The sequence below is a fragment of the Musca autumnalis genome, unplaced genomic scaffold (assembly GCF_047663935.1).
Source record: "Musca autumnalis isolate F117 unplaced genomic scaffold, ASM4766393v1 scaffold_2, whole genome shotgun sequence".
Classification (NCBI taxonomy): Eukaryota; Metazoa; Arthropoda; class Insecta; order Diptera; family Muscidae; genus Musca; species Musca autumnalis.
In genome coordinates this window covers 38,675,095-38,692,260 of record NW_027411755.1, presented here as the reverse complement: position 1 = coordinate 38,692,260, position 17,166 = coordinate 38,675,095, and the positions used below count along the sequence as shown (strand labels likewise).

At 35.4% G+C, this 17,166-nt stretch overlaps 1 protein-coding gene and 1 long non-coding RNA gene across 2 annotated transcripts; one reads left to right on the top strand and one right to left on the bottom strand.

Moving 5' to 3' along the window:
- Positions 1-2,517: 2,517 nt before the first annotated feature.
- On the bottom strand, positions 2,518-3,871 carry LOC141393935 (uncharacterized). The gene is made up of 2 exons (XM_073967569.1): positions 3,713-3,871; positions 2,518-3,651 (listed from the first exon to the last, which is right to left on the bottom strand). The coding sequence occupies exons 1-2, from the start codon at positions 3,755-3,757 to the stop codon at positions 3,034-3,036; spliced, it is 663 nt and encodes a 220-aa protein (XP_073823670.1). The 5' UTR covers positions 3,758-3,871; the 3' UTR covers positions 2,518-3,033.
- Positions 3,872-7,458: 3,587 nt separating this feature from the next.
- On the top strand, positions 7,459-8,411 carry LOC141392725 (uncharacterized). Its single transcript, XR_012409861.1, has 3 exons — positions 7,459-7,657; positions 7,713-7,829; positions 7,895-8,411. It is a non-coding gene; the product is annotated as an uncharacterized lncRNA (long non-coding RNA).
- Positions 8,412-17,166: the final 8,755 nt, after the last annotated feature.

The window sequence follows — 17,166 nt, the reverse complement described above, 5'->3', positions numbered from 1 at the left end:
TGATAAGATAATAAGTCCGAGTAAAGTCACGTGGGCTATAAACAGCTTCTCTCCCTACAAATCTCCAGGACCAGAGGGAATCATACCAAAAATGCTACAATGTGCAGAGGAAATAATAAATCCTTGGCTAGTATACATCTATAGTAGATGTATATCCCTTAACTACGTTGCAACGAGTTGGAGACAGGTAAAGGTTGTCTTCATACCCAAAGCAGGAAAACGTAGTCACGAAAATGCTAAAGACTTCAGACCAATAAGCCTTTCATCATTTCTACTTAAGACGCTCGAAAGACTCATCGACGTGTATATTCGAGAAAAGATGGACAACTCAAACATCATATCTTCTAGCCAACATGCTTATATTAAAGGGCGCTCGACGGATACAGCCCTACACGAAGTCGTTAGGACTATAGAGAAGTCCTTAGAGCACAAACAATTTACTTTAGCTGCTTTCCTAGACATAGAAGGTGCCTTTAACAACGTCAGTACATCAGCTATAAAACAAGCACTAGATAACTTCGGCGTGGAACCACTCATCAGTAGTTGGATTACCACCATGCTGCAAAGCAGAGTTATTAATGCCACACTGGGAAACAGTACACTGTCAAAGCACGTGAACAGAGGAACTCCACAGGGAGGAGTTATCTCGCCATTACTTTGGCTCCTTGTCATCAATGAAATTCTCAATAAACTTGACCACATGGGGATTAAGGTGGTTGCCTATGCGGACGATGTGGTAATACTCGTCTCTGGTTTGTTTCCGACCGTAATAAGTGACATTATGAGCGGAGCCCTGAGATCGCTAGATACTTGGGCCACAAGATGTGGTCTGGGAGTGAATCCAGGGAAAACTGAGATGGTGCTATTCACCACAAAGACCAAATATGCAATACCTAATCTACCAAGACTGCGAGGTCAGGTAATACCCCTATCAGATCATGCCAAGTACCTAGGAATCATCCTAGATTCAAAGCTGTCATGGAAACGTAACGTGGAACACCGTGCTCACAAAGCAACTGTTGCATATTACGCATGTCGCAAACTGTTTGGAAGCCGTTGGGGCCTCAAACCTAAAATGGTGTTATGGATGTACACCAGCATAATCAGACCAATTCTCACGTATGGAGCACTAGTATGGTGGCCAGCAGTGGACAAGAAAACAACACAGAAAAAACTATACAGCATACAAAGATCTGCATGCATCGGGGCAACAGGGGCGATGCGAACGTGTCCGGCCGAAGCCCTCAATGTAATGATGCACATTTTGCCAATTGATTTACACATCAAAGCAACAGCAACATGTAATGCGGTAAGACTCCGAGCTCTAGGAATGTGGAGAGACAGAGCTTACGGACATGCGTGCATGCTTCAAAAACTTCCGAAAGAAATAACAACCACTGCTGATTACTGCGTACCTACATTGGATTTTGATCAGCCTTTAGGAATCAAATTTCCAAGCAGAAGAGAATGGAGTAATGGATCACCATTGATAGCATATAACACTAAGGTATACACGGACGGTTCAAAGATGAAATGTGGAGTCGGATCCGGTGTGTTTTCGGAAGAAGCAAACATATACACATCTACAAAGCTACCTGAGTAATGTAATGTCTTTCAAGCGGAGATACTGGCAATAAAGGAGGCCTGTACGGAACTTTTACAGCATCACATAGCAAACTCAATAGGAATCTTCGTCGACAGTCAAGCGGCGCTCCTTGCACTAAAATCCAACGCTGTCACATCAAAGCTAGTGAAAGAGTGTAAAGAAGAACTTGCCAAACTAGGGCGTCTGTCAAGAGTAGTTCTCACTTGGATCCCGGGCCACAAGGGACTTGCTGGGAACGAAAAAGCAGACGAGTTAGCTAGAGCAGGATCCGCCTCTAACGAACTCCCAAAGGCGTCAGTCGCAATTCCAATGGGAGTAGTTAAAGGGGATATCTTCAAACACTATCTATCACTGGCAGAAAGTAGATGGGACAAAACGGCAACATGCAAGATATCAAAATTAACGTGGCCTCAATACAACGCCAAACGAACTAAGTTCCTAATCAATCAAACGCGACGGAACCTTGCAAGACTTATTGCAGTGTTAACCGGTCACTGGGCAATTGGTAACCATGCAAAACGTTTAAATCTACCGCACAATGACCACAGCCGTAGCTGCGGGAATGAAGAAGAGGAGGAAACTGTTGAGCACCTCCTCTGTTCCTGCCCTGCACAAATGCAACGACGATTTAAAGCTCTAGGACAACCGTTCCTCCGTGATATAACAGAGATAACAGAAGTAGGTCTGGGAGACCTTCTGCGATTCCTTAACTCATCAGGCTGGATTTAGTTGTCAACATGCAACAACGAAATAGCAATCTCTGAACGAGTGGTGTGGTTTTTCAAAACGGTATCTCCTATATACTAATTGAGGCTATAAAGTATAGCCACCACGTAAACCAACCAACCAAAGATGCAATTAAAATGCAAGCCATTGCGAAATATCCCAAAATAAATAAAATGCAATTATTATTTGTGTAAAAAAAGAACACAAAGAACTTTATTATATAAACACAAATTTAAAAAAGTTTCCATTAAATTCAATCACATTTGAGCTTACTTCCCCGTTCTCGATTTAATCCAAGTGCATCCGATTTTCTTTCATCATCCTAAAGTTTTTTTATGTTGCCTTCCCATGAACTCCAACTCCACTCCATTAAAAATGTCCGTCTCGTGAATTACCGCAAAAATGATGATTTGTTTATTTTATAACAAATTCTTCGAAATGTATACACTCTTGTTTATCTTTTGAAGAAATGTGTAGGGATCAACCAATGTTGATGTATCGAACGGAGTGCATTTTTCATAACTCTGTTGGACTACATCGAAAGATGTTGTGAAATCATAACTCCAATTGCACAACTTCCAAAATTTTTTGCTGGGAATATTAAGAATGTATTGAATAAAAGAATAAATTTATTGAATAATAATTGTAAGTAAAGGTGAAAATATCTTTTTAAAATGCTGTAATGGATTGTAACGATAACTTTACAATCCATGTGAAAATTGAATTTCACAATTCTTGGCTTCATAATCTTCTCTCTGTCCGGCTAATATATCCAAAAATTCCATAAACATTTGCTGTTTTTCAACATTATCCGTTTTGGAAACAAACTTTGTATACCATTGGTTTAGGTCTCTGTTGTCAAAATCGGAACCATACATATAGCTATACACAGAAGTTTCTAGATAACTATAAAATTGCTCATTGGCATTTTTAGTAATCGAACGCATTGATGCTACAAAATCCATATATTTTTTGACCCAAGCACTGTGTAATTTTTTCTCTTCGACTGAATCAAATAGAGAGCGAATTTCATTGTGGGCTTCTTTCAATGCCAATTGCTTATGACAATTTGTAGTGTCTGCTTCTAAATCTTTGACGAGACTCAAACATTTTTCAATTTGTTCTTGTAGTCTGTTATAAATTGAAGATTTCTGGAGATTTTCATCCGTCTCCGACCATTGCTTTACACCATTTATATATTCGCCAAATTTCTTATAGAGCTCCTCAGACCAAATTGAGGCTTGCAATTCCTTAGACACTTCTTCTAAGAGTGTATAATGTTCTTCATAAGGATCGATATATCCAGCACCCGGAGTAACCTAAAAATGGTACACGATTTTATATTTTAAGAGGATCGTAAAATAAATTTAGAAAACTTACCAACACGACAAGGGCTACCATACAAATGATAAGAAATTTATTCATTTTTTTAATAATATTATTTGTTGTCCTGTTCAATTGTTCTCAATCACTATGGCTTTGCGACTGATGTGAATTTAAGCTGAGCACTCATTTATAGTTCTGTGCCGTCATTCCGATGAACCCTTTCTGTATGTGTGACTGAGAAGTGTGTAGCCGAGCCTTTAGTCAATTCTCAAAATCTTCAAAATTTCCTCCAAAATGAATTAATTTGATTTTTTTCTTTGTTCCTCCACAAACATTATTATTTGTTTTTGAAAATTGTGTTTTGACAATTTGAAAATAAACACAATTCACCGAGACTGAGGGGGGTTCATTTTGAAATCAAAACTATTTTGATTTTCTTCAGTCTTGAAAAACATTCTCAAATTTTCGAAAATTTACACATACTATTACAAATGCTGTCGAACAGACTGATATACATATGAGTGCTCGGCTTTACGCTTTTAAAAACTGCAAAACATCATGAATGTTTTTTGAAATTTCTTATCTGTAAGTCATCTGTTATCAGTTCAAGTAGACGTTTGTCTGGCTGGCATTGCAATCGTCGAAATATAATTTCATATTTCCATTATTTTTTAAGCTGAGCACTCATCTATCAGTCTGTCCGACAGCATTTGTGATAGTATGTGTAAATTTTCGAAAATTTGAGAATGTATGTGTGAGTTTTTCAAGACTGAAGAAAATCAAAATAGTTTTGATTTCAAAATGAACCCCAATTTTCAAAAACAAACAATAATGTTTGTGGAGGAACAAAGAAAAATGTCAAATTAATTCATTTTTGGAGGAAAATTTCAAGATTTCAAGAATTGACTGAAGGCTCGGCTACACACAGTCACACACACAGAAAGAGTTCATCGGACTGACGGCACAGACTGAGAAATAAGTGCTCAGCTTTTGACATCCTAACATCTTAATGCCGGGCATACACTATACTGCCAAACTGCACTGCCAAATGGACCCCTTTGTGTACGTGTGTGATTGAAACATTCTGTAGAGAGTTGTCAATCACTATTCAAAAATTATTTTTGAAAAATAAACAACATGCGAGCGAAAACTAGAAAATTTTTTGCCGTCGCTTTGGCATTACGAGTAATTATAAAAAATAGAAATAAAACAAAAAAAAAAAAGAGGAACAATGAAGAAACGCTTGTGGACAAAGCAGTGGTTACTGAAACGGGATCAATTTTCTATGGATAATCTCGTTTTGGAATTACGTGATTCATCCCCTGACGATTTTCGAAATTTAATGAGGATGAATATGGCATGTTTTGATGACCTATTGCAATTAGTAACACCATTAGTGGAAAAGAAGGACACTCATTTAAGGAAGGCAATTACCGCAAGTCAACGACTGAGGGTAACACTGCGTTTTTTGGCCACTGGTTGCAAGTTCGAAGCTATGAAATACAGTGATGCAATTTCCGCACAGGCAATAGGAAAGATAGTGATAGAGACTTGCAGAGCCATCATTAAGTCTCTGAATAGCTATATAAAGGTACACATAATGTATACTTCAAAAATAGTGATGTTAAATCCTGCCCGCCAATGTGGTTGGTGCGCTCAATGACGCTCGAAAGCATGAACCAATTTGGTTCTCGTAATTTTTTTCTAAACTTATATATAGTTCGAAGATGGACCATATCGGTCCACTCCCTCCGATACCTCCCACACAAAGGCCTCGGTACATATGAGTTTTGGCATTCTTGTTCTGTCGCTTATTAATGAAGTCTTAAGGACTGGTTTGGGAAGTTGTATCGAATGTAGTCCTTGTGATACTAATTACAATTTCACCTTCTATACATTTTTATTTGCATTTTTCTTTTCTACATATTAGATGCCCCTTCTCATTTTCACTGTAAAGTATATTTTGCATTTAAATATATTATTTGAATAGATAGAAGAGTTTATTTAAAAACGCAGTAAATACATAAACATGAAACAGATTCAATAAATCTATTATTTAAGCAAATTATTTAAAACTAGAAAAAAAATCTCCGAGAGACTTCGAATTGCTTGAAGTTGAATCCATATTTTCTATTGAACGATTAGCAAAAGCTGAAGTGTTTGCAGTTGATTCCATGTTTTCTATTGAACAATTAGCAAAAGCTGAAATGCTGTATCTTGAAAGATTTCTCATTTTGGCTTCCAAAAGCACGTCATTTATACACTTTTCGGCCAATATTTGTTGATTGTTATCCAACTGCCGCATTGTTGAAGCAACAGTTTCTTCAAACCTATCCCAATCATCCGAAGGCTTGCTTAGCTCCTTCTTCGCTAAAGACAACAGCTCATCCTCTTCAACCTCTCGGTTTCTCTTACGTTGCTTGGGAGAACTGATTTTGATCTTGAGAAAATAACATACTATTAAACAAATATTTAACATTTATAGGCCCCATCAAATGCAAATGAGTGGAAAAACATTGCACTGGAATTTGACAAAAGATGGAATTTTCCAAATTGTGTAGGAGCCATTGATGGCAAACACATTGCAATAAAAACACCGCCAGGAAGTGGTTCTTTTTACTACAACTACAAAGGGTTTGCAAGTATAGTTCTGATGGCTGTCGTTGATGCCAATTACCAATTCATTGTGGCTGACGTGGGCACCAATGGACGCGTGTCGGATGGGGGTGTTTTCAGCAACACTACTTTTGGACGAGCGTTTAAAGAAGGACAAGTTAAAATGCCTTTACCATCAAAACCTACAAATTGTGATAGATCTTTGTCGGAGACGACGCTTTTCAACTCGATGAAAATTTGCTAAAACCGTACCCTCACACATCCCTATGTGCCGAAGAAAGCATTTTTAATTACCGCTTAAGCCGAGCCAGAAGAATAGTTGAAAACGTATTTGGCATTATGGTAGCACGATTCGGTGTCTTGCAAAGTGCAATTGGTAATTTGAAATACATACCAGTTATAGTTGACCAGTATCCACATGTTTTTAATATTGTAGGTTTGGCTCCCGAAAAGGTTGAAATTGTTGTTTTAGCCTGTTGTTATTTACACAATTTTTTTGCGCAGCAAATGCAACAAGGACTATATTCCAATCGAATCAGTTGACCATGAAGACACTGCAAGTGGTACGGTAAGAATGGGTTCATGCAGGGAAGTGGCTAATTTATGTTCCTTGCTGCCAAGTCAATCAAGAAATTCATCTCAAATCGCAAAATCCGTTAGAAACGAGTATGCAAGATACTTCAATAACGAGGGTCAAGTGCCTTGGCAAGCAAAATTTGTGTAAAAACGTTGTTGTTTTTAATAAAAATAATAAAGGGCATCACTACGAAATGAATAAAATGAATTATTATTACCTAAGTCCCGGACATCTCTAGAGCGATTTCATTTCTCAAATTGCATGAAATTAGGAGCTTCAAGATTGAGTTCCCCATTGCAGCAATTTCAAGACATTAAACTACTACGGATCTCGATATTTTTGCAATGAGATCCCTCTAGTGTGGAAAGAGACTTATATGCCATTTAGATATGACACCATTAGCCGGATTTAGCGCATTATCAGGTTTTATTTGCTAAATCCAGCCAAAATCTACCAGATTTCCCATACAAAAATAAATCCTCCTATTGAGTGGATTTGTTTTAAATCTGGCATAAATCCTCGTATACAACTCTGTTTTTTGCAACATGTTGCTCATGGTACAATTATTACAGGTAAAAGCAAGTGTTGTTGTACAACAATCCATACAACAACCACATAGAAATTTGTTGTTGTACGTAATACTAGTGTCAATCTAATTTTTCAAAAATGTAAACAAAATATGAAATATAAATACATACATATGTTTTGAAGTTTCATAATTGTAAATTAAAAAAATGAATAAAAACTAATTAAATTAAAATCAATAACGTTTCTGCTTGGTATGTTCCGTAAAAATGTTGACAGTAGTAAGTATTAATGCATCTAAATATCCAGAATAAAATAATTCATAGTTTATTTCAGATTATCCCAAAAATTGTTGGCTGAAGTTCCTAGATGCAAACTTGGTTCACTATTTTCATCCCTACAGGTGTAAGGATAAAAAGTGGTAACGAAAGGAGAGTGTCAACGTGCATTATAGTAAGTTTAGATTTTCTGAACGTGGGTTATGGTCTGTTTAATCCATTGCTTGACGTTTTGTGTAGCTAAAAACAACAACCACATAGGATTGCTTTCGTGATGCCAACCACAGCAACACCTGAGACTAGACTGCTGTTCTGATACCTCTTCCTTAGCATGTGCCAGTAGCAAAACAACAAGCTAAGACAGATTTTGAGAAATTTAATTATACTGAAATGTCCACCACCGATTTGGTACAGAATTCTGGCAGAATTTGAGTGGAAATTATTTGCATTATAACAAATGCTTAAAATTAATCTTTTTCTAACTATAGCATCTATCAGGTCCATTATGAATTGAAAGACAAAGATTTCCGCTATGAGATGAATTTGGTTGGCAAAGAAACAAATGGAGTACACCGTCTAAATTAAACATTTCGGAAATCTTTTATGACGACATCGCAGCTAAATATGAGATCGGACGAAGCATACATATGTGGGACCTTAAGTCATATTTGAAAATATTCCGACTCAATTGGATAGAGCAACGTACACGTTTCAATTTTTATTAAAGTATACATTGCTAAATACATATGTTTTCAAACCAGAATTTGTGCATTATTGACAATGTTGTAAGGTATCACCTTTTTATTATACGCATTTAAAGTGAACATCAGACTAAAATTGCTATTGCAGCCATGAAACAGTATAAATTGAGTCTGAATAAATGTTGCAGTTCTATTAACAAGATGCAGTCGCAAAAGAAGTTTAAAACGCATTGCTAATTATACATTTTTACAGTTAAAAATATCATTTATAGATGGACTCAAATATCGATTACAATTTAATCAATAATCAAATTTATGTTTATGCATTTTATTAAAATTAACTATTATATACATTTGCATTAAAACAATATACATCGACTAATATTGAAACTTAATATTAGGAAAATTCGCGTAAACATCTATTAAACATTCAAAATAAAAAAAATTATGTTTATAATACAAGAAGCAGCCAAATTCGATCTTAAAATGCATTAGGAAGTCTGTCATTTGTATGCTCTCTCAATATAACAAATATTAAAAATACACTCCCAATAGCGTACAACAATAAGAAAGGGCAACCACGTTTTGATGAAGCCCACAACACTAACATATCTGCCACAGAAGAATATCCATGCGGCTAACTTTACCATGGAACTTTACAACTGGAATCTTTGTAGCGCATACAATTTAATGCAGTCGCTACATGCGAATGGCAATTGTCACAGAAGAGATTGTGCATTCGTGTGCCATAAAACACGGAAGCTTTTGATACTGCTTCGTCCCACATTAAAGATCATCCCTCAACATTATTGGGACTTAAAAGTAAATAACGGGTAGGTCTCGCAAATCCCATGTTGTCTTCCGATACAAAATATGGTCCAACGAAATCTCTTATAATGCCATTTGACATGCAAATACCAAAAACTGCTGTTTGATATCTCCCTTCTAGGGATATTTAGAACAAATCTGCTTCGCCATAGTTAGCCAAAATAACACGGCTGAGGTTCCGTAATAAAAGGCTAACCATACTCTGAACTTATCTTATTCCGTATAATTCACAGTGCATCCAATATATTGAGATTCCATTCATAATGTTTTCAATCAGATCCTTGTCTGCAATGAGATATTTTTACATGCATAAATACCCACTTTACCATGAATAAATATAGCACTGACCTGTATCCGCAAATTCCTGGGACACCATTTTAAACGGCCTTTTGTTCTCTTACACCATTTGCTGATCTATTTATTCGAAGTTAGCCGTGAAGTCTATAACTTCAAAAATATGTGTTTTATGTTTGTTTATCAGAAAGTAAAAAACAAAAATATTAATTGACAATTAACGAAAAGAACAACATGTATTAAACTTCATATTGTTTTTGACACTAGTATTACGTGTCAATCTAATCAGCTGGGACTTGCTTTTACCTGTATTATTGTACCATGCATGTTGCTAGAAAATACAAAAAGTTGCAAGCTGGCACAAGAAACAAGGTAGATGCATCGGTGCATTGGTACACTAAAAATAATTTAAAATGTAAAAATTTGTAAACAAGGCGGAAAAATTAAATTTGTTTTGATGTACAAGGTTGATTTTAATCAACCAAAACTAATATTTATGATGTCTAAACGATAAAATAATTTGTTTATTTATTTTAGATGGACAAACTGCGATAAAATAATTCTTTATTTGGTCTTTAGTTAGCATTAGTAGCATAATGTGCTAACATTTTCAGTATTAAACAATACATTTGTAATTTGACGTATGTTTTTTGAGACGAATTCAATTTACAAAAAATTCTTTTAACGCTTCACATTCGTTCAGATGGTCTGATGCATCTACCTTGGTAATTGTGCTATGAACAAAAATCAGCTGACTGCCATTTAAATCCTCCAAAATGTATATCTAAATACAATGAGATTTATACTGGATTTATTAAATCCAGTCGAGGATTTATGGCTAGTCTAAATGAGCTATTATGGTCATTCTGTTAGTATAGCAGATTGCATAAACACACAATATACAAGATCAGGGAAACAGCTATCTCCAAAAGTTGAGAAAATAAATTGTCTAGAACTAAGTCAAAGGTCACATTAAAGTGGTTTCATGGAAACTTTAAATATTCTTAGATCAAGTTCCCCACTGCAGCAACTTCATAACATTAATCATGAAATTGTATCAATGATACCACGCTAATGTGACCAAGGAATAAACGACGATAATAGCAAGACGTCCAGTAGACGTCACCCATCTATGGAAATTGAAGACTAAACTGATAAGGTGATTAACGACTTCATCTACCTCGGTTCATGCAAAAATAAAACATACGACATTAGCTTCAGAAAGCAAGCATGTTATTGTCCAACAGATGCTACTTTGGTCTAAGGAAAAACAGAGCCACCTTTCGTCAAATAAAGATGACACAGTCTCTGAGTTTCCAATTAATCTGAGGCATGGATGAGATCTATGAGATGGAAATATTTCGGCTTATAGGACAAAGTTCCTGTTATTAGAAGAACTTTTTTAAGGATACCTTATAGTGGTTGTATGTATATAATTATACTCTTCAAGAAGGAAATGAAAAGGTGATCTATAAAGATCCCCATTATAAAGTATGTAATGCCTTGACTCCCGTAGAAAAACCATGTGTAGCTATCAACATCCTCAAATCATGATATTCAAAATTGGAAAGACGAAGAAAAAGATCGACACGGAAATATATATAATCTTACTCTTCCCTGTTCCCCTTATGGAACAGTACGTACCGCGTCAGAATTTTCGGTTAAATCTATTGTACTTATTGATTTTCTCGGTACTTCACAATCTTTCATAAACTCCATAGATTTGAAATAATAAAGATTGGAGTCTTGGCTTTCATCCACACCGGCTCCACTTCTTTTCTGATCCGCAATTCATCGCAGTTCACGGCAGTAGTTGGTTCTTAGCGTATTTATTTTCTTCTTCATCTCATCTGCCGTTGCATCGGGATAGAACTCCCTGTATTTTGTCAGCAGCATTTCATAATCAGCTGTTTTTCTGTCCCTATCCCGATATTCCTTTAAAAAAATGTTCCACAGCGACGGAAACGATTGATAATATTCAATAAATTCGATCAGAAATCTCTTTTCATTCATTGTACCCGTCATTTTGAGATTTGATACAAAATATTATATATTTTTAAAAACAATTTATTCAAATGACAATTAAAATAATGAATACTATTCATTAAATTGATAGGTGTCATGTTTAGAAATGAAACACATTCATCGGATTGAATGGGGTTCATTTTCAAAATCAAAACTATTTTGATTTTATTACTGTAAAGTCGGTGTCACACATACATACACAAAAACTTCAAAATTTACCAGTACTATTACAAATGCTGTCCTGCATGCCCATAGTGTATGGGGCGCATAAGAAACAATAAAATTTCAGGTATTTGTTTGGAAACAGAAATTCATTTACATTTTGAAACCTTTGATGTGCTCGCACAGAAATGCACATAAATGTATTATTGGTCATATAATTGTGATTTATTGAGAGAGTAGAAAGAGTATGATAGTAACGTTATGGTAGCCCGTGTGCAAGGGCATGTTTACTTTCTATGAAATTAATGTTTATGCAACTCTGTATGTCTGTACAGGACCGTGTCAAATAAAGAACCACAAATATTTAACATGACATTTTGTAATAAAAATAAAAACAAACTACATTTGTCTGTACATTTGTCATTTCAGTAAATCCACTGCCTAGTAAGGCGCCCTTATAAAATCCACCTTTGATACCACCGAATTTCAACTATCCCGCCGTTATAGATGCTATGGAACAACGAAATCTGCAGGCAACAACACCAAAGGTATTAACGAGGGCGGTTCGGAAACTTCTTAGCCTATCAATGAAAGAGAATAGTTAGTTTTTCAAAAATATTTTTATTTTTCAATATAATCTCCTGAAACTTCAATAAACTTAGTCCAATACCAAGTTTACATTTACGAAATCCACTCGATTTCAACTGTCAATTCCATAGCTCAAACGTCAAATGAAATCTCATCTGGATTTCATTTGACGTTTAACCTATGGATTTGACAGTTGAAATCGAGTAGATTTCGTAAATGTATACCAAGCACAACGCTTCTCTAGCAATTCTATCCCTTGATTAAAATAGTTTTCCTCAAGGTCTTCAAAATAGTGATTTACAACTGTAATTGCATCTTCATTTGAGGTAAAACGCTTGCCAGCAAGGATTTTTTTTTAGATTTGGGAACAAGTAAAAGTCACTGGGAGCTAAATCAGGAGAATAAGGTGGGTGGTCAAGCAACTCGTACTTTAATTCGTTGATTTTAGCCATTGTTAAAACACTCTTGTGCGCTGGTGCGTTGTCTTGATGAAAAAGTATTTTTTTTTTTTGTGTTGTAAGCCAGGACGTTTTTCTCGAATTCGTACATTTAATTGATCCAAAAGGTAGCAATAGTACTCTGAATTTGTTTTACCCTTTTGCAGATAGTCAATCAATAAAATACCTTTGAAGTCCCAAAAAACCGTTGCCATAACCTTACCAGCCGATTGAATTGTTTTTCCCTTCTTTGAGGCACTTCCTCCAGCTTCAGTCCATTGTTTGGATTGTTCTTTTGTCTCTGGAGTATAGTGGTTTTTATTTATTTATTTCAAATATTTATTATAATAAAAAATTACAATAAAATTATATAAAAAATAGCACTAGCATCTGAGGCTATCGGCTAAAGAGTATAGTGGTGGATCCATGTCTCATCAACAGTTATGAAACGATGCTTAAAATCCATTTTATTTCGCTTAAAACGGTCCAAGCAAGCTTGAAAAATGTTGATTCTTATGCGTTTTTGATCGAATGTTAACAAATGCGGCACCCATCTTGCATAAAGCTTTTTCATCTGTAGTTCTTCATGCAAAATTAAATGGACTCGATCATTTGAGATGCCCATGATATTAGCAACTTCACGCACTGTTATTCGTCGATCATCTAATACCATATCATGCACTTTGGCTACAATTTCTGTTGTTGTTGTCCCCTACGTGTTTCATCTTCAATGCTTGTACGACCACGTTTAAATCCAGCAACCCAATTTTTTACTGTTGCATATGAAGGAGCACTTTCACCTAACACATTCACCATATCATTATGAATTTCTTGTCCCGATAAACCTTTTTTATGTAAATATTTAATGACAGCACGCATTTCTAATTTTTCCATTGTAAAAAAATTGCGGATGCGTCTTTTTTGAACACCTGTTTCTATATGAAGGAGTTACCAGATCGAAACAAAATTTAACATGTGTTCATAACAGAGATGGAAGTTTCCAAAACACTTAACTTTTTTCTGTTTATACCGCGCTATTTGTGCTAGGCTAAGAAGTTTCCGGAACTGCCCTCGTACCAAAAGTGAGTGCCTTTGCTGAAGTCATTGATGACATTAACTTTAGAACAGCAGCTACCAAACCCCACATCAACAGAAACTGTTTGAAAAATCAGCGGCAAGATCGGAAGCTCTCATGGTACCAGTGGACCATCTTGATGAGGAGACGAAGATTTCACCAGTACATCAACAAAACAAAATGTTGTCGATGCAGTAACTGCCTGTGTGTTACCTCCTTAAGCATCACTGTCACTATCTATAGGACAGGCTTCCACCGCCTCCATCAATCGCAGCAGAAGAACGCCAACTGCCAAGACAGTTATGATCCTGACGATGCAGCCGCCTCAATAGACATGCCCTACATGTGGATTGGGACCGGCCCCAATTTATGGATGCAGCCAGTCCAGGTAGAATTGAGTCTACACACAGATGAACAGATATTGTTAATTTTTAATTTCTTTTTTTATTAATAAAAGGTTTTAAACATAACAAATTATGTTTAACTACTGTTAAATCTATTACAGATATGGTTTAGTTACACACTATTGAAACACAGCTTCCTTGATATCATCCAAAGCTTGGGTTTCTACTCCGAAATTCTCGTTGACAACAACGGAACTGCTGTAAATGGCTTGCAATCCTTACCACTTTTGAACAGACCGGGCATTCGCCAAATTTCTTTTGCGTGGTGGATGACAATTTCATGGAGTTAGACCGTTATAACTCAGCCAGAATACCCAAAACAGATTGATGTTTGTCCGAATCTTTGCATGCTGGTTGGGTAAAAACCATGACCATCAGTAATGAGGGATTTCTTCAAATGTACATAGTTCATCCAACAGAGGTGAAGGTTACATCAATAGCAGTCTCTTCAATATACCTACTTCCCGTATGCTAATTTTGACGGCCAGGAAAAACATAATTTTTAAACAAAAATGTTTATGTCAGTTTATAAAAACAAATCAATATTAAAAGTCTGGCACTTGACACATACATACTGTGTCAAATTCAGAGTGACAATGAACGTGCTTTAGTCTTATGTCAGACTATGAGAATTTTCATTAACGTGAAAACGAGTTTGTAGGTAAGCGGTGTGAAGGGGGTGAAACTCTGTACACAAGGTTCTGTAATCTGAAATTATTCTTTGTGTTTATATTCGTAACTCTCAAACCAATTCAAAGCAATGAAAATATCAAAATTTTCATATGATTTCAAATATGTGTGTAGATGTCAATGAAAATTTGGAAAAAAAAAATGGCAAAACGTTTTCAATGAAAATTTTCATAGTCTGGCATAAGACTTAAATTCAAAGTTTGAAAAAAATTTATATCAGTGGTTAACATAAAACTACCTTTATTCTTGTACCATGCTTGCCATTGAGGAGAATGTATGTATGAGAATGATTCTTGTAGATCTTATTCCAAACATGCCGAACTGAAACGGTTTTATGTAAAGAACATTTAAAAATCAATGTTTATTGTTCTTTGGTTGCACTATAAATATTTGTATAAATCCGCAATTATTACCCCTAATGGCCCCGGCACATACGGTACGTTGTGGGTCGCGTACAACAACAACCACATGAAAACTTCAAGAACAAACTTGGCATCACTTACATTTTTTTCATGTGGTTGTTATTTTTAACGCGTGACGCAACGCACAACGTACCGTATGTGCCGGGGCCATAAGTGGGAGACCTCTTGTTTACTTCTAAAATATGTGTAATGTCCAATTTACATTAGCAACTTTTTCGTCATTTGGAGCTGTTTCGTCATTTATTTGCTAAAACAGACAACATTTTGCGTCATTTACCATACAAAAATAAATGACGATAGCTGCGTCATTTATTCTAAACAACGCACTAAAACACCATACTATTATAAGCAGTCCTGTTTTTTGTCACAAACTACCAAAAAATGCAACTGTTTTATGATGTCTTTGTTTGTTTGTGTGTGTTGTAGAAAAACAAAAATACTCAAACGATGACAAAAGTGAAAATAAATGTTTTAAAAACTTGCAAAAATTTTTGATCTGTTCCAGAACCTGCAAGAAGCTACTATTTTTTACTACGATAACATTTTTTCCTTTATGTTATCGGAAAAAATAGTAAAAATTAGTAGATTCTTGCAGTTCTGGAACAAACCATATGTTTTTTTGTCTTTAGAATTAATTTAAGTTATTTGATACACATTTGTGTTGTGAAATTAATATTTCTCTGAATAAATATATTGTGTGCGTGTGTTTGTGTTATTGTATAAGTGTGTATGTGCGATTGTGTGTGCAAGCAAATGACGCAAAAAAAAACAGATGTAAATACACTTCATTTGTTTCTAGGATTTCGTAAAACGAAATCATTTAATGTGCATATGTAAATTGGACTTAAATCTGAAAAAATCTGTGTAAGTATTCAAACTTCCCATCTCTGTTAAAATAAGTAGTGTAAACACGGTGCACTTTAATTGCTACTAAATTTACCATCCATGAGCTGCAATGTAAATTGATGTAGTCACGGCCTACCGTATACGCAGGAGCATGGCAGAACTACCAGGTAGTGGTATCACACCAGCTGATCGAATATGAAAAGTCAAATCCCTTTATAAAAAAATTATTTTTGTTGTAATTTCCCCAACAACATAAAGAAAGTTTTGACATAACATATTCAAAATTTGACGATGCCACTACCTGGGTAATTGTGCCATGCGCAGGAGGGAAAATACAAAAATAAGCTTTGTTCCTTTACTTTTTTAATGGTAAAAGAGAAAAGTGTCAAAATTGCTCTCGCATGAACATTTTTACCAGAAAAGTGAAGGAACGGAAAAATGGTAGATCTGACAGCAATGTCAAAAAGAAACATAAAAAAATCGATTTTCGTCTTTTATTTCACAGTTTTTAATTTAAGGTTTGTACGATAACCCAAAAATGTGTACAAATTCGTACAAATTTTTAGTGAATGCTGTTCGATAACAAAATTATCCAGCAAAAGAGAGCGAGTTTGGAGTGATTTTTGGAGAGTTTTGTGACTGAGAACTTGCAAATTTTTGCTGGAACAATTTGTCCAGCAAAAATTTGCAAGTCTCATCAGCTGACTTTTATGTTTGGTTTACATTCGGCGTCTTTTCGTGATTTCGAAGGGGTTTCGTGATTTCGCGCGGAATCAAGCAAAAATTATCATGATTTCGCATACAAAAATGAAATCATCTCATTTCGTGATTTCAGCGAAATCAACATCGAAATCACAGTACACATGATATACAACCCTGTTTTTGCCTGAAAAAGTACCAAAAGTTGCAACACTTTTCACGTATCACAATAAACAAGGTAGATGGTTAATTGCTGCAACAAAAAATTTTAGTATCAAAATTTGTAAACAATGTGAAAAAAGTATTAAATTACTTTCTTGCAATTTTTCATTGTGTTCTCG